The 24,458-nt window shown below is 37.4% G+C and overlaps 1 protein-coding gene across 3 annotated transcripts; it reads left to right on the top strand.

Moving 5' to 3' along the window:
• The first annotated feature begins 530 nt into the window (after positions 1-530).
• On the top strand, positions 531-23,827 carry LOC136818266 (trichohyalin-like). Of its 3 annotated transcripts, none has more exons than XM_067074645.1 (24): positions 531-636; positions 4,848-4,873; positions 5,052-5,142; positions 5,265-5,324; positions 5,534-5,602; positions 6,120-6,182; positions 7,134-10,283; positions 10,875-11,227; positions 11,411-11,518; positions 12,633-12,782; positions 12,940-13,029; positions 14,623-14,793; positions 15,097-15,201; positions 15,408-15,439; positions 15,839-15,929; positions 16,230-16,326; positions 16,584-16,633; positions 16,956-17,046; positions 20,730-20,868; positions 21,229-21,318; positions 21,571-21,854; positions 22,063-22,099; positions 22,218-22,458; positions 22,876-23,827. In XM_067074645.1, the coding sequence occupies exons 1-24, from the start codon at positions 579-581 to the stop codon at positions 23,077-23,079; spliced, it is 5,850 nt and encodes a 1,949-aa protein (XP_066930746.1). In that variant the 5' UTR covers positions 531-578; the 3' UTR covers positions 23,080-23,827. The 3 variants fall into 3 exon arrangements, with proteins under 3 accessions (XP_066930746.1, XP_066930744.1, XP_066930745.1); XM_067074643.1 differs by having other exon boundaries at positions 532-636; positions 16,587-16,633; XM_067074644.1 differs by lacking the exon at positions 5,534-5,602 and having other exon boundaries at positions 532-636.
• Positions 23,828-24,458: the final 631 nt, after the last annotated feature.

Below are 24,458 nucleotides of genomic sequence, written 5' to 3'. Positions count from 1 at the left end.
CATCACAGAGGTGTATATAGTCATACTCAGCGGGAGCACTCCATTGTTTTTTTTTTTCACTTTAATGATATTTCCAAAATACTAAAGCGTACTCTCGGGTACCTAATTCCCCCCCCCCCGCTAATTAATTTTTCGAAAGTTTTCCACCCAGGACATTCTTATTCTAACCCCCCTGCTTATTAATTTTTGGAAAAAAATATTTTTGAAAGTTCCCTCTTTTATCGAAATTTTGCTGTATTAGCCTCCTTTTCAAAAATTTCCCACCCAGAATATTTTTCGTATTCCAGGCCCCCCCTGCTATTAGGTACCCAAGAGTACTTACCTTTTCCAATATTGACAGCTTTAACTTAACAGGAAACTTTATAGGGTTTAAAGTTTTTGCGAGGTCAAGAAGCGAAGAAATACGAAAAAAAACGACCCAGTATACTACCTGTGGTTTTGTAGAGGTCTGCGATTCAGACTAGTTTGCCCGGAGATCTAAGCGGATAGCTAAGGCTACGGAAATCAAGCACTGTTGCACCGTAACAGCACAAAACGACGTGGCGCGTGCACAGTTCCGAGAAAAAAAAAAATCAAAGATGGCGAACCGAGCGGTGGTGGTTGTGTTGTTGTTCCTTTCGGTTTTGAATTTTTTAGGTAAATCTCATGTTTTTTTTGTTATAAACCACTACTTCCCCTATTTTTCTTGTGACGTTCCTGAATATGATTTATAGGCTGGATTTGGGATCTTTCTGTGTGATAATTATTTATCCCGTTGCCCGGTGTTTACGTTGTCCATCCAGCAGCCGACTGATAGCTAATTTTCTTCTTAATTTTCCGATTCTTTTAAGTCAGTAAGTTGCAAGACTGTCCAATTTCATCCTTCGATTCACCTGCCATCTTTAACTCAATTACCGTGAGATCGGGTAACTTGCATCAGTACAGTAGAGGCTAACATACATAGCCCTCATCAAATGAATGACCTGGGCTGGTCATTTAAATACAAAATTAAATCAAAACATAAATGGTAGACAGTTAGTCACACTAGGAAATTAAGCTTTCAGAAAAAACAACATCAGTCATCTACAGGATGTATTTCAACAACAAGGATGAGAGTTACCTGAATCAAGTTCAAGATCCCAAGACAATCAATTAAAACTTGCAAACTTAAAATGAGACAAAATTACCGATTGCGAACGTGCAGGAGCCAAATATCAACCAACCAAATTTTGTCATTCAATTCCTGAGACAGCGCTTCGATTTTTAAGGCCTTGTTTATACGCTAACGTAAAAATAATTCCGCACATGTAAATGGGTCATTGTTTGAGGTCCGGCAAAATTTCCGGGAAAAAGCCTATCCGGCGGTGCGCGGATCTAGGTGGGTTCCGCCTCCCCCGTAGATCTTTTTCTTGGGAAGTTGCTCTTCAAATTAGTTTTTAAGGTTGGCTTGGCTTAAATTTTGTCATCTATGGCTTAAATTTTAGGCAATTTCTCAAAGTTTTTGAAAATGTTATTTTCATTAAAAAGCGCCGGGTTATTTTTTCATGAATCCCTTTAGAAGTTTTGCGGCGCATTTTTTTGCTTGAGAGTCAAGTAAACGATATAGTGCTTTCGCAGCATTAATCTTTGATATGCATTTTGGCGGGAAGCTAGTGTGACTAACTGGTAGAGTAGAGCTGCGAGCGGAGCTGCGTAGTTCATTTGTTTTGAAATTTTGCTGCTTTGATTGGTCAGTCATTTGATGGCTATGCAAGTTTTTTCCTCCACTGTTACCTTGAGTTACCTTGAGCTTGTTTCGTAATATCTTTATGCATCCATCCTGACCTGTGAGGACCGATGTAAATTTTCATATTGATGATGCTGTTTGTTTCAGCTCATCTCATCATAGTGTAGCCAGTCACGAGTGGCTCGTCGGGAACTGTAAAAAGATATTTATCCAGCTCAGTTTTGAATTTCAATTTCTTGCACCCAGTGAGATCCCTCAGACATTTTGGCAGCGAGTTGAAAAGCCTTGGTCCTTGGACTTTAAAACTTGAGTATATGACTTTTTGCCAGGGCTCCCTTTTCACTAGTGGTATGTGACATTTTCTTCCTTGTCTGGGATTGACATAGAACGTGATTGTCCCAGGATTTGGGACAAGCTTCTCAATAATACACCAAGTGTATATGATAATATATCTTTCACGCCTTCTCTGCAGTGAAAACAGTTTTAATGTTTGTAGTCTTTCCCAATAGTTTTGGTTGTGTAGGTTTTTAATCCTCCTTGTGAATGATTTTTGGAGATCTTCGATCTGCTGGATCAGATTAACTTCATTGGGTGACCATAGTTGAGAACAGTTATCGATGTGTGGTATGACTAAAGACTTCCAAAGAGTGAGCATGACATCATGTTCTCTTGAGCTGAATGTTCTCAGAATCCAACCAATGAGTATCTGTACTTTTTCTACAATGGTTAGAATATGTTGGTTGAATTTCGCATCGTCTGACATGGTAACACCAAGATCCCTTGTTGAACTTGAAGATTTGGTTTGGATTATCTTTCCTTCACCTGTGAAATAACTGGTGGCTGGTCCGTTTCCATAATGGAGATGCTCGAACTTTTTTCCATTTAACATCATTTTGTTTATGGTCGACCATTGATAAACATTGTTAAGGTCGTTTTGTAGGTGAAACTGGTCAATGATGTTTTGGATTCCTTTCTTTACTCGTGTGTCATCAGCAAAACTTGCAAGTTCTGCTTTGGTTGTCCCTTCATCAATGTCTGATATCATGATGATGAAGAATAATGGCCCAAGAACCGATCCTTGAGGTACTCCTGATTGAATTTTTGCCTGGTACGACTTGTGACCGTCTACAAATACTACTTGGTTTCTGTCTTGAAGAAATGACTTAATCCATTTAAGTAGTTTGTCTGTTATTCCAATAGATTTCAGTTTTGATAGCAGTATCCTGTGGTCGACTTTATCAAATGCTTTTGAAAAATCGAGATATACAACATCTACATCCAATCCTTCTTCTAGTTTTGATAGGATACTGTCATAGTGGCTGAGTAATTGACTAAGGCATGATCGCCCTTCCCGGAAACCATGCTGTGTTGGGTTGAACAAGTCATTGTTGTTGATAAATTTGACTATCTTCTTTCGAACTATTTTTTCAAACACCTTGGTGAGATGGGACGTAAGTGATACTGGCCTGTAGTTAGATGGCTCTCCTTGATCTCCACCCTTTGATATTGGTGTGATATGATTTTTTTTGTGAATCTCCTCTGTTACTCCATGGTTCAGACAGTTCCTCCAGAATATTGCGAGTGGCTTAGCAAGTTCTTCTTTGCATTTTTCAGCAAAATCGCAGGAAAACCATCAGGACCTGGAGCAGAGTTTGGTGACAATGTTGAGATTGCTTCAATGAAATCTTTTTCGTCAAAGTCTATGTCTTTTAGCACGTTTGGACATATTGTTGGATGAGTGACGTCATTTTCCGATGGTACACTGAAAATGACTTGTCTGTTACTGCACTGATGCAAAGTTGTTTAGATAGAAGAATCAATCAATTAAAGAAAGAACCTCAGAGACATGCTTTTATTCTGAAATAGATAAAACTATGGCAAATAGATTTAACAAAAATAGTGTGAAAGATGGAGTTGAAAGAATGATCGAATCTGAAACCTGGATTAACAGGAACCTAGATCACTGAAATATTGTCTGGTTATTTCTTTAAATCTGCATTTGAAAAAAAGAGGGGCTTCATACAGAAGCAGCCAACGAGCCCATTTCCCCCAAAATATCTGTTTCTTTTCCAGGAGAGAGCTTTTTTAGAAAAATGGGGAAACAGATCCGATTTTCTAGGAGAGACCATTTTCTTAAAAATATCTGTTTCCCCGCTCCAACTGATGACGTCATCAGAGAGAAACAGATTAATATTTCTAGGAGATGACATATAATAAATTGGGAAACAGATATCTGTTTCCAGAAAGATGATATTGCATTGGAAACAGATTGAACTTTTGGTGGGAAAACAGATTTAACAGCCTCTATGGACATGCTATCAAATACCCCTTCCTCTGGAATGGCCGTAACACATTTCATATTTTTCCTGAATAGACCCTTTGCTAGACACAATGTCATGTTGGATAATTTTAAAAAGCTCCATCAATAAGTTGGGATAAGTCCATGTTTCAAGGGAAACAATAATGTTGGGCTCCAGTTTTTAATTATCCAACATGATATCACCTCTAGCAAAAAGTCTTAGTTAGGATGTCATCCTGGGGGTACTTGGTTTGTGAGATAACAGGTATGTCTGGGCAAAAATTTGAAAATTAACCCTAAGAGAAATTTCGTCCATTTTTTGACGTTTTTGCCACCCTTAGGTTAGAGAAACTATTTCATCCCCAAAATTGTGGCCAAGATTTGATGTTTCAGAACATCCAGGAAACTTTCAGAACATTTTCGCCTTTTTAACCTTGTTATGTACATCAAAAGAAAGCCAATGAGCCAGAGATTAGGAAGAACCAAAAATCTCAAATTTAGTTAAAATGGCCCCTTTTGAATTGAGGTAGCGTTGTATAAATAACCATCATCCACACATATTTTGTTAATGTTCACTAGGTTATGTAACGTATGGACGTTAAACAAACATTTTTCCCTTGGGTTTCTTTAGGGAATTTATCGGTTTTTTTATAGTATTGTCAGACAGAATCCTCTCAAATCCCAACTGACAGCATTTATTAAAGAATACTCTTTAAACACTTGTCTTCTTCATAAGCTTCTGCAGGCTTCTGAGGTGTTGAAAACATTTTTAGTAGTAATGAGCCTTTCCCTGGTAGTAATACACAAATTTTGATGTAATAAAATCTTTTTGTCCTGTTATAGGAACCCAGGAAGCGCCACCATCACAGGTTTGTTTTTCTAATTCAGTTTATTATTGCAGTTGCTACTTGAATTTGATTTCCAAAGGAGTGAAACATCATTCGTACACAGGTTTGCTTTAAATAGCGAAAGTCCATCTCTAAGTCAACATGTTCCATGGCGATTTTATTAGTGACTAAAAATTTGTTATTAATTCTTTTGTCGTAGGAAGCCAAATCAATACCTAAAGAAAATGCTAATGGCAATTCTGACAGACGTCCTAGCCTGAAAGGAATACTTCGAAAGGCTGTGGAAAAAGGTAATATAATGCATCAAAATAAGTTGGACTTATGATTGATCTGCAGTCGTCGAGTTCTTCAGGCTGACTCGCTGAATTTTACATTTTTTAAGACATTATTCACATCTAACATCAATTTCTAGGTTCAAGAACTCACTCAAACAATGGAGATGATGAACAACAGCCAGTGCAAAATGAACAAGGTACGTTAATAATTTTAATTCACTTTTATATAAACAGTATAAAACCATTTTGGTAGAATCATGGTCTAATCAATCAAAATAGGTTCTTAGGTTTGATTCTAAATGTTTTGATAAAATCTTCAAACTTTAGAGGATTCAACTTAGCTTGTAAGCTATTATATATAATATCATTGAATTTTACTAATTTTTTTTCTTATTTAACTTTTTAGAAGTTGAAAAGTCCTTGGAAAACCAAGACACTAAAGAATCTGGACAGCTACAAATCAAACAAGAAGAAAGTAAGCAACTATCCATAATTCTTTTTTATTTGTAAAGTTTCAGTTATCTTTTTTATGAAGCTCTGCTATATAATCATACAGGCTGTCACTAACAGAAACTTTTGTAATTTTGCCAACCTTTGTCTTAAAAGTTGATATTTTTCAAAATTCTTAACAGATCAATCAAGGTTTATTCTTGCAAAAGAGGTCAAAATTTTCAGAAGCATCCAAGAATTAAAAAATCGCTAATTTTTGTTTAAAGATCTTTATTTAAAATTCCCATTGATTCCAATTCATGCTTGCAAAAAATTCTCTTCAGTTAATTCTCGTTGTAAATCTTGCAATCTCCTCTTTTTCTACTGAAAAATGTGTGCTTCCCTTTAATAAAATGGAAAGCTTCTCATTCATCAATTAACCATCTACTAAAGTGTGAGTTGCTTATGTAATTGAAAAACAAAACTTAAAATTACCAAAAAGATTCAAATTAGGAAGGGGATTTTACTTTTATGATAAACCATATTGGGTTTTTTTTCTCTAGATACAAACAAACCTGATCAAGAAGTCCCCTTACAAGATCAAATCAAAAAGGAAGAACCGAAAGGTATTTATAACAACTAATACTCATCAATCAGAAATAGACAGTTCCCCAGAAAGTATTTTAGGATAGTGTCCAAGTGATATGGTCACTTTTAGATAAATATAAATATTGATTGTTGTAAATTCTCCACTTTTGTTGCAAAGTTGATCCACAAACACTGTGCTTTGGAAGTTTGAAGAGTAGACATTTATGAAGTTTAGTTCAAACAACAGTCATTGCCTGAATGTTCTGATGTGACACCTGAGCAAGAGGTGAATTAATTTTTAAATGGAATTATACAGACTGTTGAGTGGAAAGAAGTTGAAGAGTGAAGTTTACTGTTTCGCTTATAACATTGTTAGATGAAGTTTTTCGAAATTGAACTGCTAAGCTGCAAGAACAACAGTGGCCAAAACATGCATGTTATCATAAAACAGTGCATGTTCATTTGCTTACTCTCAGGTGCCTAATAAACGTGCCCCCACGTTTATTAATTTTTCGAAAATTTTCCAACCCCAACAGACCTTAATTAGGAAATTAAAATTAAAATTAAAATTAGTTAATTAATTAAATTAATTAATTAAAATTAAAATTCAGAAATTTCTTATGAAGTATTTTTTAGATAGACTGCTAGATTCATGTAATACAGTACTGTACTCTTTTTACGAGGGCTTGTTACAGTAATTTTTGTTCTTTTGTTGCATTTTCATCTTTTACTTTGTATTAAAACATTTAGTCATATTGTTGTGTTACACTCAAAATATGTGCATCTTCTTGCTTCCAATAATTAGGGGTATTTTCGAAAAATTATCAAATTTCCGACCCCCACGCTTATTAAGACCCCAACGTTTATTAAGACCTCCACGTTTATTAAGACCTCCACGTTTATTAAAATTCTGAAATTTCCAACCCCCACGTTTATTAGGCACCTGAGAGTATAGTATTAACCAGATCATTTGATTCATTTGTTTTTAGAGAGTCCACAAAACCTTTGTGAAGGACTTCCGATGGCACCACTGAAGGACCCAGATCCTGTCATCGAAAAGCTGATCCAACTGCCAAAGTTTTCTGAAACGAGATGTAAACAATACAAAGATTATCTAACGAGTCATTTCCCTGGTCAAGAGTTGGAGAAAGACACACTGAAGATGATTGATAACCTCATTTCCACCAATCTCATTCAAGACATACAAAACCCACAAAATACACTTCGTCTCGTGCTAGAAGATGAAGCACAAATTATAGATGGAGAAAGATCTAAAGACTCTGAAGCTGCTCCTGATGAGAAAGATGATCTTGCTAACACTGACACAACCAAAGAGGAACCCAGTCAACAAGAAAGCCAAAAAGAAGGAGAAACACTTATTCGAACAAAGCGAGACGTACTCGAAACTGAAGAACTTGAAGTCCAGCAAACATCAGAAAATCAAGATGGGGAGAAGCAGGATGATAAAAGACAGCCAAAAGATGAAACTGAATCTAGAATGGAAGCTGAATTTGAGAAAGTTTCAGCAGATCAAAGATTGGAAGAAGAGCGGAAAGCTGAAGCTCAAAGAATTGAAGAGCAACAAAAAGCAGAAGCTCAGAGAGAGGCTGATGCTCGTGCAGAAGAGCAAGCACGGTTGAAGGAGGAAACTCGCTTGAAGGAAGAAGCTCGCTTAAAGGAAGAAGCTCGCTTAAAGGAAGAAGCTCGCTTAAAGGAAGAATCTCGCTTAAAGGAAGAAGCTCGCTTGAAGGAGGAAGCTCGTTTAAAGGAGGAAGCTCAACTTAAAGAGCAGGAAGCTAAAAAACAAGAAATTGCCCGTCTCAAGGAAGAAGCCCGTGTCAAAGAGGAGGCGCGACTAAAAGAAGAAGCAAGAATCAGGGAAGAGGAAGCACGAAAACTTGAGGAAGCCCGTCTCAAAGAGGAGGCTAGGCTCAAAGAAGAGGCCAGACTCAAAGAAGAAGCTCGTCTCAAAGAGGAGACACGTTTGAAGGAAGAAGAAGCAGGTAAACTCAAAGAGGAGGCCAGGCTCAAAGAGGAAGCAAGGCTCAAAGAGGAAGCAAGGCTCGAAGAGGAAGCAAGGCTCGAAGAGGAAGCAAGGCTCAAAGAGGAGGCAAGACTCAAAGAGGAGGCAAGACTCAAAGAGGAGACCAGGCTAAAAGAGGAGGCCAGGCTTAAAGAGGAGGCGCGTGTACAAAAAGAAACTCAACAAAAAGAAGAAGCTCAGAAAGTGGAGGAAGCCCGTAGAGTTGAAGAAGAGCGAACAAGGCTTGAAGAAGAAGTTCGTCAACAGGAAGAAGCTCGAAAAAAAGAAGAGGCTGAAAGAGAATTAGAAACTCAGAAAATTGAAGAGGCTCGTTTACAAGAGGAATTGATAGCCAAACAGAATGAAGGCAATTCTCAACTAAATCCTGATGAACAAGGTAAGAACATAGCTGTAAACACAGACACATCCACCACACACAAAGATAACACACAACAGATCATCGATAGTTTAGTTGATGCAGAACCTAACGCTCCACATACACCACCAGATACTAACACTAAAGACCTCGAGAAGGAATCTGAACCAGAAGAACCGAAGGATGAAACCCAAGAGACAAAACCAGATAAAATGGTTGAAGAAAATAAGGAGGAGAAGCCGGCTGACAATGGAGGAAGTTTCATGAGTAATTTGATGGGATTCTTCTCCACTGATGATGAGGAAGAAGAATCAAAACCTGCAGGAAAAGAAGAAAAAACAAACAAGGAAACCCAAGAAACCGAACTTGCGGAGGAAGCCAAGGAAACTAAGCCTAAGGAGGAAACCCAAGAAACTAAGCCTGCAGAGGAATCCAAGGAAACTAAACCCATCGAGGAAACGAAACCCCTTGAAGAAACCAAACCGGCTGAGGAGACGAAACCAGCTTTGGGAACTCAAGAGATGAAACCCTCTGAAGAAATTCGAGAAACCAAACCTGCGGAGGAAACACAAGAATCAAAACATGCTGAGGAGATCCAAAAAGTCAAACCTTCTGAGCAAAACCAAGAAACCGAACCTACTAATAAAAACCAAGAAATAAAGCCCGCTGAGATGGAAAACGAAGAGAAAAAGCAAGTTGATTCAGATGATATAAAAGCTCCTGAAGAAAACAAACAAACAGAGGAAGGAGCTAAGTCAGGAGAGGAAACCAAAGCAGTTGTAGCAGATCAAGGAACTCCAATGGAAGAAACAAAGTTACCACAAACGATGGATGAAACGAAGACCGTTGAAGAAACCAAAGAAGCGATAACTTCAGAGGAGAAGATGACTCCAGAACAAACAACACAAGCAGAGATTCAAAAACCACAAGGAGAAGCCGAACGCACCGCATCAGGAATTTCTGAAGAACCGACTTCGTCTGAAGTGCACAAACACAAGGACGACACCAATTTCCAGAATAACCGAAAACGAAACTTCCAACGCAAATTCCAACAACGGACTAAACCTACCAAAGAAATCAAAGATGAAATCCACTCCAAGACAACTGAGGAGTCGAAACCAGGCGAGAATCAAACAGAACCGAAGACGGAGACGAAGGATGAAGTTGAAAAAGGAAAAGAAGAATCAACTTCAGATATTGACGATCTCTTGTCCAACATTGCTGGCATCGGTGCAGGTAATGGAGAATCTGCCAACGATATCCAAGAACAGCTTTCTCAATCTAGCGAAATCCCTTCCACGCAATCAACTGACCAAAAAAATGAAGAAAACTCTCAACAACCCATCACCACGACAACCGATGCTAACACAAACACACCATCCACTGATGCACAACAATCTTCCACTACAACAACCACTACCACACAGCCCATCACAACATATTCTGACGATCAAAGAGATTCAACACAACCATCTCTTACTGAAACTTCACTCAAAGATACCCTTTCTGGAACATCTAGCGAAACCTCTTCTCAACCCACTGAAACTCCAACTAACAAACCACAATCTGATCCAACCACATCTGAACCATCCACATCTGAACCTTCCACTAATGACATTCCGCCAGTAACCACTTCACAATACACTCCACCAGAAAACGAACAACAATCATTTGCTGATGAAAAGGAATTCACGGAGAAAAGCCATGACCCATCACACGAGAAAGAGAAATATTCTAAAGGTACACACACATCATTCATCTCATTGTCTTTCAGTAGTAGATGCATCAATCGAGAGTTTCTCCTTCTCTCTAATAAAATTGTCGATTCTTTTCAGTGTAACCTCTTAACGTTGAAATAGATTTTTTGCTAAATAGGATGTCATATTGAATAATTACTCCAGCATTAAACACAATAATGCAACTATTATAATTGTGCATTAACTTTTTCTTTAAGTTTTATTTTAATTAATTGTTTGGATGCTGGAGTTTTTCATTATTCAACAGGACATCCTAACTAGCAAAAGGGTATTTGTTAGTGTCTATTCATCGAAAACTGGCATTCATATCGCAGCAGCCTCTTGTTGATGCACCTACTACTCATATTTCATATTGTTTATCTCTCAAATTAATTGCTTTGAGCACCACACACTTAAATGACACGTAGTTCAGATATCAGACGCACTAAACATAAATATGTAATCGATGAAATGTTCATGTAATCTATTCCTTCATTTATGTTTTAAAGATTTTCCGATTCGACTTTTTCCTTATATCAAAGGGTAATGATATAATAATGTGGCATGAATTTGTTTTTAACATATTCTCTATTAGATGCGCAAGAAAAGACAGATGCAGAAACACCCAAAAAAGATACAAAGCCAGATTTCTCGCATCTATCAGACGATAATCCTGTCAAGAAGTTATGTATGGAGCATCCATCTTTGTCAACTTGTAAACGCTTCATTAAACCAGCGGATGTGGATCAACAAGCGGCCGATCCACTCGACAGTGACCTGCCAACGAAATCAACCTCCATTTCATCTTACATCAAGTCGTTCACTCGATGGATGAATTCTTGCATTTACGCGCTGATTTCGTACTTCGTTGAATGCTTTCGCGCTCTTTTCAAAATCCTTCTCTCCTACACTATTGGTCTTGTGTTGTCTATTGGTGGGAAAGCAGAGGTAAATGCTTAACTTCATTTCAAAAGAAATTACCATCCCGAAGTTGGTCAGAAAAACAACCGATCACGCTTTTGACTTTGATTTTTTGTGAATAGATGGATGGATGACTTTTTCTCGAGATTTTTAAACAAAGTTGCATCAAAACCACTCGCTGATCGAAAAACATTTTTTTCTTTACCACAGGATGTAACGGTAATGTTATCAACCATTGATGCCATTTCTGTTCCCATCTTTGGATTGTTGGTTCTTGGTTTCATCAACCATATCATCTTTTATGCTTACTTCCAAAACGTAAGATTACTATTTATTTACTTTTACAGTTGAAAACTCGTAGGAACCATTCTAATCAGCTCTAATGGCCTGAAAATGTCTCATTATTATGATCATTATGTCCAAGCAAACTGGATTTTTGGACCTACCCCGGTGGGTTGGAGCTCCTATAAATTAACCTCTGTCCGTCCGTTCGTTCGTTCGTTACCAACTTTTCTCGAGATTGGCTCATTAGTTTTTTCTGATTTGTTGCACATAGATGTGTAACTATAAATCCTCGAATGTGACGGAGCCCGATTTTCAACAAAAAATTTTGGGGCAAATTTGGGCCAAAAAACAGCTAAAAAGCGGGTATTTTGGACTTTGAAAAATTGCATCATTAATTTTTTTTCTGATTTTTTGCATGAAAGTAGGGTACCATCATAGGTAAATAATGGCTCAAGCAGATTTTTGCAAAAAAAAATTTGTTGGCTCAAAAAATGCATGTTTTTATCTATAAGAATCACTATTAATAAGCATACATCAATGTTCTTAGTCAAATTACTCAATTTTTTTATGAGGTAGATGTTTTTTTTGCTCGTGAGGGCTTACTTTTGAAGAATATGTGTGTTTAGACATGAAATTTTGGTTGCTTCGCGTGTTTTTATAGAAAAACTGGCCAAATTCGATATTTTTTTATAAGCACATTTTCAATTACTTAGGTAGTAGCTTTTCTCGAGAATGGCTCTTTCATTTTTAAAAAAATCAAGATATATAACATTTCGAACAGAAACGTCCATTATCAGTTAAATAGTAAAAGCTACAAGCAAAATGTTCAAATGTTTAACTTATAACTTTGAAATTAATACTGTATTACTTCGAATAAACGGCTCACCTCTTGGAGGAGCGTTTGTTTGAAACAGGTAGCTACAAGGAAGTATTGTACGAAAGAAAACTAAGATATATGAAAGTAATTGTATTCTTTTATTATTCGAACTGATTTTGACCGGTTAATACATTTCTGAGTTAATATATTTGTTCTCAAACCCTTATTTAAACGCTTATCGATTTAACACCCCTTCTAAAAACCAAAAAAATAATGAACTCCTTGGGTGTTTATTCGAAGTAATACGGTATTTAAACTGCTTTGCTTCAGAGTTCCACTCAACCACAAATCAAGATTGCAGACCGAAGTACGGAAAGCGCTGTTGATGACGTTAAAGTACAAAATTTACAAAATGAGAAAGATGAGTTGGAAACTAAGCTAGAAGAGGAAAAAACAGCGAAAAATGAGCTCGACACACAGGTGGGTTTGAAATTAGTTCAAAAATTCATAAAAATGCGAACATTTCTGAAATAGTTTGTTAACAGAAACGTTTTTAGATGCCTTTGATATTAAAATATTGTATTGTAAGAGAATACCTAAAATTGACCGCTCGTATTTCCTTTTCGTAATTTTTCAGAACGAAGATCGAAAGAAGGAGATAAAAAGCCTCGGAGAGGATATGGATCGCTTGAAGGAAAATCTGACGCAAGCTGAACAAGAACACGAGGTCGGTTATTCTACTTCTGTTTTGGTTTATTTATGATACAAGGAAAGTAATCCAAAACATTACCTCGTTTAGACCGGATTTGTTATTAATCCATGTAATACAGTAATTTGAGTGCTATATGAAGATACGATAACTGTTAGGGGTGCCTTTATTTTTTGCCTACTTTCTACTATATGTTTGAATTAGTTGTCTTGCGCGCTAGACTACAGCTGCTGGTCTGAAATCATTGCGTAAGAGATGTATGTGGATTTCTTTTTGGACCTACCCCGGTGGGGTAGAGGTCCTATAAATTAACCGATGTCCGTCCGTTCGTCCGTTCGTCCGTCCGTCTGTTACCAGCTTTTCTCAGGATTGGCTCATTAGTTTTTTTTGATTTTTGGCACAATGATGCAAAATGGTAATGCCCAAAATGTGACGGAGCCCGATTTTCGAACAAAATTTATTTTCGGCCGAAAATGCCGGAAATATGCCGGAAAAACCGGTTTTTTGGCATTTTCTCAAGATTTCATCATTAGTTTTTTCTGATTTTTTGCACAAAGATGCGTATTAGCAATGCCCAAAACTTGGCCGAGTCCGATTTTTGAGAAAAAAATTTTTTTCCGGTCGAAAAATGCCGGAAATATGCCGGAAATCGCCATTTTTTTTTTTGCAGATTTTCATCGGACTTTTTCCTTTTATTTCGTTGTTTTTTCACACAAAAACATTATTGATAGCAATGCCCACCATGAAGCATGGTTCAATCGTCAATAGAACTGAGTTTTGAAGCCGGAACTTTCTAAAAATCGCCGGTGCAGCCCATTTTCGCCGGAAAAACAGTATTTCTTGATTTTCTCGAGCTGTACTTTATATTTTTTTATGAAATTTTGCACACTGATGCAAAATGATAATACCTAAAATGTGACGGAGACTGATTTTGGAAAAAAAAATTTTCCGGCCGAAAATGCCGGAAATATGCCGGAAAAACAGGTTTTTTGGCATTTTCTCGAGATTTTATCATTAGTTATTTCTGATTTTTTGCTCAAAGATGCGTATTAACAATGCCCTAAACATGGCCGAGTCTGATTTTTGAGAAAAAAAATTTTCCGGCCGAAAATACCGGAAATATGCCGGAAAAACTGTTTATTTGGCATTTTCTTGAGATTTTATCATTAGTTTTTTCTGATTTTTTGCTCAAAGATGCCTAATAACAATGCCCAAAACATGGCCGAGTCCTATTTTTGAGAAAAAGATTTTTCCGGCCGAAAATGCCGGAAATATGCCGGAAATCGCCGTTTTTGCAGATTTGAAATGGGCTTTTTCCATACATTCCTTTGTTTTTTCACTTAAAAAAATTATTGATAACAATGCCACCATCAAGCATGATTCAATTGTCAATAAAACTTTTGCATTTTTGCAACCAGAACTTTCTATTTCTTTTTTTCCCTAAACCCCTCCCCCCATCAACAATCAATGATGACATTTAATGCATTTTCGCTAAGCGCTATATTTTCTTAATGATTGCTTTTCTCCTTATTGCTATCTAAGTTTCATCATCAGGTAGGTCCATTCAGCATGTTGCTTGTTTCCCTTTTCATCGACTCTTCTTCTGCATAGAAAACAAGGGAGAATGTTCGAGCGCTGGAAGAAGAACGCGATCAACAGTTGGAGGTCATCAAAACCAAAGAGAACGAAGTTGACAATCTGAAACAAGTGATCGATGAAGCAAAACAGGATGTCAAAGAAACCAAACAAGAGCTGAAACAAGTCGAAGAAAAATTTATGTTTGTAAGTTAAGATAGAAGAACCTCATTTGACCGTTTTTATCTTTTCAAAACCCAACTATTTAATCCTGCTGATATATCTTGTCTAAGCATTCAGTGTTGTGAAGTACAAGAATAAGTTCGTTTCGTTGCTGTTAATCTGCGTTATTGTCCCTAAAAACATGAATCTTCTCCAATATATGACTCCTACTTTGCTCGCTTCCAATTCCTTTATTCAGTAAGTAATCTAGAAAAGAGGAACACATCGTCTTTGTTGATCTTCTTTCAAACGCACAATTGACTCGTTCCCAACCTCTTTCTTGAACAGGTGATCAAAGAGTTAGATACGAAAGATGTGAACATTCAAACATTTGAAGAAGACGCACAAATGATGAAGAATCAACTGGACGATAAAGATAAGCTCCTCGGACAGGTATGATTTTCCCCAGTTAATTACTTAATACGCCCCGAAATCGGAGGCTTCGCTCTGACAAAGTAGGATTGGGGACGTACTGTTCAGAGACGCCACTTTTCATTATGTTAAAAAGGTACAGAAAAGGGTCACCTATCTACACCGTTTCTATTGATTCTACTTCACTTCCATGATAGACTGACTATACTTTGATATTTCCTTTGCAGAAAGATGAATTTATTGGAGAACAACAAAAGAGGTAATCACATTTTAATGGTTCATTACTTGGTAAACTATATGTGATCCCAATGGACACTTTTCTTGGCTTACTGATTGATGTTATGAGATGGTGCTTTATAACTGACTTTTCGCATAATGTTCCCTCCGTCACTTTTCTCGTATGTTAATTTCAGAGTCACTGATCTCTAAATATTTTGACTGGATCCGGCTTCCGTTATAGAATAAAGCGTGTCTGGTCTCCGTACTGACATCTTTTGAATTCCAGCCGTCAACAGCGCGATTCGAGTATTCTGATATTCGAACATTTTAAATTTCGAACATTTTGAAACTCGAAAATTTAAGGTAAATCAGAAAAAAGCATGGCCGATAAGTCGTCTTCATAGTTTGTTAGAAAAATTGTATTTCATTTTCATCATAGTATGGAGTTGCTTGAAGAATTGAAGAAAGAATTAGAAGAAAATATCGAATCTGAAAAACTTAAGACTCACACCCTGGAAACTGAAATTAAAGTAAGTTCATGTTCACACTTTCAAAATGAGTCATTGGACTTTTTGGTTTTGTAAAAACATCATTAGCCTAATGGTTTTTCTCAAATATAGAATTTAACTCTTTTTCAATCGTGAGCCAAACATTGCTGGAACGGTTAGACGGATCTTCACTAGTCTACGCAATAAGACAACTCGCGGTTTTCAAGCTTTACTTAAAGTAGGAGTTCCACATTCGAAACGAAAGAATATATGACGTAGCCAAGCCTTCCCTTAAGTTGAGTGAACTTACTACTTTACATATCTCTCTTGTCATTTGATCAGGTTTTACAAGAAAACTTGTTATCAATCAGTAAATTTTCTGTGGACAACGAGACGTCCAAAGAATTCGAAAACGTGGAAGAAGACGCTGAGATTGATGGTGCGTAAGAATTCATTCGTGGTTCACGATCCATACAGCTAAGAAATTCTTTAAATATCATTTTCTTATTCCTTCAACATAATACCACTCTACACTGCCCTACTTATTGATATTTTGTTTGCCAATCACGTTTGAAAGGAGCGGGCTAATTTTTCCGTCCTTCTCAAGTCCCATTGTCTGATCACTATAATTTTTTAATATGACAGTCCATCGACATTTTGTAATATTCTTGCTTTCTTTTCTTCGCATTTGTTTAGTAGAACAGTTGAAAGCGGAACGATTGCAACGCCTTATGGATGCTACCAAGGTATTTGATCGCTCTTTTTTTTCGGAGTGCCAGTGATTCTCCGACTTGTAGTACCCCTTCTAATTTTCCAGTGTCATATTATTTAAAGGAGCTTTTAAAGTTGGACAATCGGACACAAGGCAATAAAGGGGTTTGAAGAGTAGACTGTACCCTTTTTGTTCTTTAGGAAATTGCTGACATCAAAAAAGTGAAAGCTTTCGATTGATAGAACTAGTACTAGAGTTGGTGTTCTCTTTCGAGGTTTATTTTTAGTTGCATATATTTTGTTGGGTCAACGTATGTATTTAAATTTATGAAAAACTTTTTCATTTTTCTGTTTTAGTCACAAGCAGAATTGGAAGAAACGCGATTGAAATTGAACTCCACAGAAGAAGAACTTGGTCAATTGAAAATTACACGCACTACCCTTGAAGGTATTTACTTACTCCAATATTTACTTAAATGTCTTAAATCTAAATCATTAATTTTTCCTTCAACAATTCAATTGAACCTTCAACAAAAGTCAAGGTCGGTAACCAGAAACATGATCTTCTCCATATTTGATGATATCTTCTTGATATAGAGAGGAGGTACGCCTCTTAGGCCGGCAAAGCAGAATAAACAAAAGAATTTCTCAGATTTTTTATGGTCGCGGGGCCCGGGAGAGGAGAAATTAGGGCATACCGGATAAGTGGGATGGGGGAACCTGGGAACCTAAAGTGGGAACCTAAATGAACACCTGAAAAGTGGGATGGGGGAACCTAAGTGGGAACCTAAATGAACACCTGAAAAGTGGGATGGGGAACCTAAGTGGGAACCTAAATGAACACCGGAAAAGTGGGATGGGGGAACCTAAGTGGGAACCTAAATGAACACCGGAAAAGCTGGATGGGGGAACCTAAGTGGGAACCTAAATGAACACCTGAAAAGTGGGATGGGGAACCTAAGTGGGAACCTAAATGAACACCTGAAAAGTGGGATGGGGGAACCTAAGTGGGAACCTAAATGAACACCGGAAAAGTGGGATGGGGGAACGTAAGTGGGAATGTTAATGTGTTAATGTGTATATTCTTTAAAGTCGAAAAAAGTGTACAAATATGTACTAGCTTTAAAGCTAATAGAGTTCGACTGCCTATTTACAAAATGATTCATTCATCATCATCTGTAGACGAATAGTCTACATCATCTGTTGATGCCCAATCGCTGACGATTTCTTCTGTAGTGTATTTTTGTTCATTATAATTTGAAGATATATTTGTTTGATTTTGTAATTTTTTAACGATTCGTAGTTTTGTTCTTGGGCTCCCTCTAACGCGCCAGTTGAAGTCTTTATTCTTATTGTCTTTGTTAAGTTTCTTTGCTTGTTCGTGCATCTCCTTTATCTTTTTCCGTTCGTTGATTGTGAAATCTTCCGTTATACTTACCTGAAAGAAACAAGTTTCTTTCAGCATGTGTAAATTCTTCATGATAAGATCTTTGTCATGCTGACTTTGTAGGGTGACTTTAAGAGGACGGCCATTTTTTGTTTTTCTGTTTCCTAATCTGTGGTGAGTAACATTTATTTCTGAAACATTGATGTCCTCCAGGAGTTCTCGGAACCGAAATATGTCATATTTTTCCCCATTTTCTTCTTTTTCCTTATCTGGGCCTGAATATTCGAGAAACCCGTGAACGATGATATTCAGTTTTTCTAGTCTATGTCTTTCTTTTCACTTTCTTCCTTCCGCTTTTGTTGTTCGGCAGATCTTAAGTCTCTTTGTGCTTCTTAGTAATTTCGGCGTATGTTTTCTTTGATGTCTCTGTCATTATTTCTGTTGTGTGCTTGATTTCTTCCTTTATCATGGTTCTTGTCTTTTCTTCCATTTCTTGTAGCTTTCCTGCCAGAAAAATTTTGAGATCATTTTTGATGGAATCACGGGTTTTGGTGTTGGTGTTGACCTCGTTGTTCAGTTTTTGTATGACGTCGTCTTTCTTTTTAAGTTCATTTTGCATCATATGTTGAGTGTTTTTTCCCACTTTATTTCTTAGGTTCTTCGTTATTCGGACGCAGTTTGAACATAAGTAATGATCGTTATAGGGAACCTAAATGAACACCGGAAAAGTGGGATGGGGGAACGTAAGTGGGAACCTAAATGAACACCGGAAAAGTGGGATGGGGGAACCTAAGTGGGAACCTAAATGAACACCGGAAAAGTGGGATGGGGGAACCTAAGTGGGAACCTAATTTTTTATTTTTTCTTCGTCATTAGCAAAGTTCCTTTGAAGCTCGTAATCATGCTGACGTCGTGGTCGTGTTCGAGGAGTAAATTTCTCTGATCTTATAGACTCGTCATAAATGTGGAGGTTCTTGAAAACTTCCACCATATCACCAACTTGCCGCCTGGTCTTTAGGCTAGGTAGATTGATGAGTCGTAGCCGATCTTCGTATGAGTAGTTTCTATAGCAACTAACTAGCCTTGTAGCTCTTCGTTGGACGCCCTCGATGATATTGATATGTTTGATTAGCCTTGGAGACCATACTACATGTGCATATTCCAAATGGGGTCTGACAAATGCAATGAAAAGCGTTCGAAACATATCTGGTGAGAGAAATTCGAAGCTCCTGCTAATCAAGCCAACGATAGAGTTAGCTTTCTTGATTTTACTGAATATATGGGCTTCAAAGGTCAGGTCACTATCGATTATCACTCCTAGATCTTTTTCTTGGTCAACATGTTCTAGAACAGATCCTGATAGGGATGGACATATTTGATGTTCCAAAATTTACCCAGTGTTAAAACATGACACTTGTTCGGATAAAATTCTAAAAGCCGGACTGGCTTTGACCAAATTTTAAACCCTTAGAGTGCACTTATTCTCATTTTTGCTCATTTCCACCCTTACAGTGTACTTTGGGAAGCTTGGAAAAAAGGGCCGCACGTACGGTAGGTCGTTTACCTTGAGTGCCCCCCCCCCCGTGATCTATGCTTATGTGTATTGAAACGTGGCAACCGTGCAATATGTTCTATTTTACTATCAAACATTTTTCATTAATGAAGTGTATTCACACGCTGTACTGTTTGGTTGGTACAGAAAGAAAAACGAGCTAGAATCCGTTAAATGCTAAGCGACCCCAGCCCTGACCCGAAAATTGGAGCTGCTAATAAAAAACAATGTGTATTGCATCAAGAGTGAACAAAAACTAGATCGTAAATAATGTTTTACTAGATTCTGTATTCAAGCAAATTAGATCCGTGCAAAAGAAAGAAGAGCTCTAAGTTATCCATCGAGCTCTGAACGAACTTCTAATTCCTTCTAGATTTGAAGATATGACGGTTTAAAGTTTAAAGTTTAAAGTCAATTAAGTCAATTACTAAAAAGAACCTTTCAAAAAGATGCACTATAAAACTGCTGATAATAAACATGCTTTTTTGAGCTAATTGAATAAATAAATCCTTTTGTTTTTTTTCAACATTATTGTTTGCGAACCGGTAATGTAAAAGTAATAACTGGTGTTCTTATTATGATAAAAGGTTTTTTCTTTCCTTGCCATATAATATCTTTCTTATCTTTATGTATTGTTTTTAAAGAAAAATATTCCAATTCTATTAATAATTAAACAACTTAGGTTCCCACTTAGGTTCCCCCCATCCCACTTTTCCGGTGTTCATTTAGGTTCCCACTTAGGTTCTCCCCATCCACACTTTTCCGGTGTTTCATTTAGGTTCCCACTTAGGTTCCCCCATCCCACTTTTCCGGGTGTTTATTTGGTTCCCACTTAGGTTCCCCATCCCACTTTTCCGGTGTTTATTTAGGTTCCCACTTAGGTTCCCCCATCCCACTTTTCCGGTGTTTATTTAGGTTCCCACTTAGGTTCCCCCATCCCACTTTTCCGGTGTTCATTTAGGTTCCCACTTAGGTTCCCCCATCCCACTTTTCAGGTGTTCATTTAGGTTCCCACTTTAGGTTTCCAGGTTCCCCCATCCCACTTATCCGGTATGCCAGAAATTAGTTCTTTTCTTTTATTTCAAAAATGCTGTGTAAGTAAATGGCAGGAGATATCTTTAGTTATGATAAGGTTGAGATGTATATCACGAGTCGTCTTAAGTGATATAATATTATGTTTTCTTTTTTGCAGAGAAATTATCAAGCGTTTCAACGAAGTACGGTGACGTCACCAGTGAGGCTTCCGAACTGAAGAAGAATCTGGAAAAGAAACAGATTGAGTTGAGGACCATCGAAAAGTTCTTTGGTGAACGTGAAAACGATTTCCAAAGGTATTCCTGGTACATTCGTTTGACAAGATAAAGTGTGAATAGGCCCTAACCTAACTCATAGATCACTGGTGCATAGACTACCTTCCCAAGTAGGAATAGGCCCTAACCTAAGTCATTGATTACTGCACAGACTTTGATACTATCCGTTGATTTGGTTGAGTATCTTGGTTTAAATCTCTATGAAGACTTTTTAGACTTTAGAAAAGTTGATAACGTAATTTAGGCTATCTTGGAAATTCATAACGGAGTTACACTACTAGTGATCATAATTGTATGACGGGTTGGCGGACTTTAGGAAATGCTCAAAACATGAAGACCGAATGAATAATTTGTGTTTTGAATGTGTTTTATTTTTCGAAGGGCAAACGCAGAAAGATCCGAACAAATTCGAGGCTTGAAGAAACACATCGATTCGATCGGTGAAAATGAATCTAAAACTGCCCATCTCTTGTAAGTGTCTTCAATTGTTTTCAGAATTTAATTATTCATAGTTGCACTATCAATACGTCTCTTATCCTGAATTAAGTTGGTAAAGGGCCACAGAAACTAGTACACAATATATTGACAATATTTTGCTGAGTGCCAATAAAGTACTATATTGTGTAGTCTAAGTAGCCCTTAATGGGTACGTCATTTAATTTTCTTGTGATTTGAAATCAGAAAAACCATATGCTTCATTCTGTTTTTATTTTTGTTTTTCAGGCAAAGAGTATCGGACCTTGAGAAAGAGATTGAGAATAACGAAAAGCAATACAAACAGCAAATCTCATCTCTCGAGGAACAAGTACACGGAAATTACGTCAAAATGCGAACGGCTATCCGAGAGTGCGATGAACACAAGAGAGAGAAAGAAGTGTACCGGAAACGTCTTTTGGATATTGATATGACGAAGACAAACGCAAAGTCTTCTACACCACTGAGCAGTAAAGCAGGTTCAATGGGAGGATCGGAACGCGCTAACAGTCCAACTAACAGTAACAAATCTCGTAAGCTTCGTTCTGTTCTGTATTCTCTTTTAAATTGTCTTTCGCGGGAGCTTTTAGTGTTTCTAGTGTTAATTTGTGTCACCTGGTTATACTTTTCTATACATGTTTGATTGGGAAGTAGCTTAAAATCTCAGCTTGAATTCTCGTCTGATTTAGGGGGGATTTAGGTACATTTTAATGAATTTATTCTTTATTTTCTCCACTTTAGTTGACGAAGCATCCACAGACTCTCCAAAACTACCAAGGTAAGTTGTCACATGTCCGTTCTTCTTTCAACTGTTGCAGTTAAAACTAAAACAGCGAAAGTTTCGATGATTCATAGACTTGAAAATGTTTAATAGTTTTACTCTCTTCATTTTTCAGACATAGTCAACCATCTTCATCATCAAGGCCCTCATTCGTTCCTCCGCCCTTCCACACCCGTCCACCAATGGCGCCATTTGGAATGCCACCTCCAATGCCTTTCAGACCACCTTTTATGACACCGATGCCCGGACGGCCGCCCATGATGTCAGGCGCTCCACCAGTTGCTTCTGGAGGTATTGCTACAAGCTCGGCTTCCATGTTACAAAACTCCACACCGAATTCAGCAATGAGGCCAGTAGTAAGTACATTATTTGTTATGGTATTTGCGAGTGAATTTCAGCTGCGTCTAACCGTCAGATTCTCTCAACAACATACTGTCTTTATCGTCAAACTGAGTAATGTAGGTGTAATGTATTTGAACATCGTACCTCTCTCAAAACTATGGCTATATAAGTTCGTGTATGTTTGAGCATGATGCGTGGACACGAGTGTGAATGTGGACACGAGTGTGAAATACCTTTTCGTCCTTTTTACAACGGTCCTTACTACGCTAAAGCTCAATATTTTCCATTTTTAGCCCAAGCCTAATTCAATTCTGATCCCTTACGCCGGTCCTTATTACGTCAGCCTTGAAAAAATAACGTAAATTTGGGCCGGCGTAAAAAGGGCCGATAAGGTAATCATTTAACAATACTTTCGATGTATTTTCTTCTAGCAACCATCCCCTAATCAACAACAAACTATACGACAACAACATCCCAACATGATGAATCCTTTGATGATGCAACCTGGTGGTGCAATGGCTCCTCCCCACTTCGCGCCACAAATGAGGGCGCCACCGCCTGCCATGTTTGGAGTGAACACGCCCCCACCTCATATGTTACAACAACCTAATACAACGTCGGGTCGAAAGACGTGATCGTCAGTGTTGTTTTAGTTCTTTTGGAAATTGTATATTCGATTCATATCGATGGTGATGGACTTTGTCAGATGAAGGTTCAAAGGGAGGATTACTCAGAGATCCTCAATACCATGGATGATGGAGTTTTCATACAAAGTCTCGCTGTTAGGATAAAGTCAAGAGAACCTTTTGCATGAGAAATCCAATCCATTCTACTCTAGTTAGTATTCAACCAGTTAATAGAAAGAGGAAAATGTAAATCCATTATTTTTTCAATCTTTTCTTGGCCTATTATCCCCGCAGCGAAATCTTCGAGTGAAAGGCTTACTTTCATGATAGATTAGAGATTTCGAAAAACATTATTACATATTAGTGAACTATGCGTCGGGTTAGCTTTACGTCTAGGTAAAAGAAATTGATGTGTTTACGTCTTGTGGAAGAAATTTATGGACATAAAAAATGAATTGTTTTTTTTTTAAATAGTGAATAAAATTTTTAATATTTTGTTATAATATTTGAACATTCTATCTAATTATAACAAATTTTTAATGTTTTTTTGGTGGTCTCAGCATTTTGGGTTGAAACTGGAATTAAAAAATAAACTCAAACATTAACTCACTTTTCGTCGAAATTAAACTTAAATATTTAAGCTATTTGCGAACAGGTGGCGTGATAAATGGTCATATCAATTTTATTTTTTGAATTAATGAATAAAAAGAATTTATTTATATGATAGTGTTTAGAGAAAGACAAACAAACAACTAAATACAGATGAAATTTATTATACATTCCCCTTCATTTCTACTCTACTATTTCAAAACATCACTGGCTTTACAATCTCTCCCGTCTCATACATTTCGGAACAAAGCGAAAGCAATCACTCTGTTATGAGAAACTTTTATGCATCACTAGTTTCCGTACCTCCTTTGAGAGACTTTCTAAGGCTTTCAAGTATTCATAACATTAAAAAGCAAAAGGGTGAAATTTCTCTATATAAGACCGATGAGACTGATCTTAACTCCTGCTTACACGGTTACAGGGCCCGGCTGGCCACAATAGGTTTGCTAGACGACGGGTATGTCCGAGTTTGAAAATCAACCCTTAGAGAGACTGATGAATTTCCAGAATTTTTCCATCTTTTGACGTTTTGGCCACCCTTAGAAAGACTTTATCCCCAAAATTTACAAATTTTAGTCCAAATTTCAAGAATTTATCACCCTTTAGAATAAGGGAGGCATTTCGATTTTCGTTATTTTGGACGCCAGGGGGGATGGGATACTATCCCGATACTATAGCCTGAATATCCGACCGACGGGTGTGTGCCGCTGATGTTAAAAATGGACCTTACGTGGGACTTGTTTTTTGACAATTTTGCGAAAAATAAATGGCCCTGAATC

This window comes from Clytia hemisphaerica, unplaced genomic scaffold (genome assembly GCF_902728285.1).
Source record: "Clytia hemisphaerica strain Z4C2 unplaced genomic scaffold, Clytia hemisphaerica genome assembly, whole genome shotgun sequence".
NCBI classification, from domain to species: Eukaryota; Metazoa; Cnidaria; class Hydrozoa; order Leptothecata; family Clytiidae; genus Clytia; species Clytia hemisphaerica.
The sequence above is the reverse complement of the archived record's forward strand: the minus strand, read 5'-3'. Positions and strand labels throughout refer to the sequence as shown.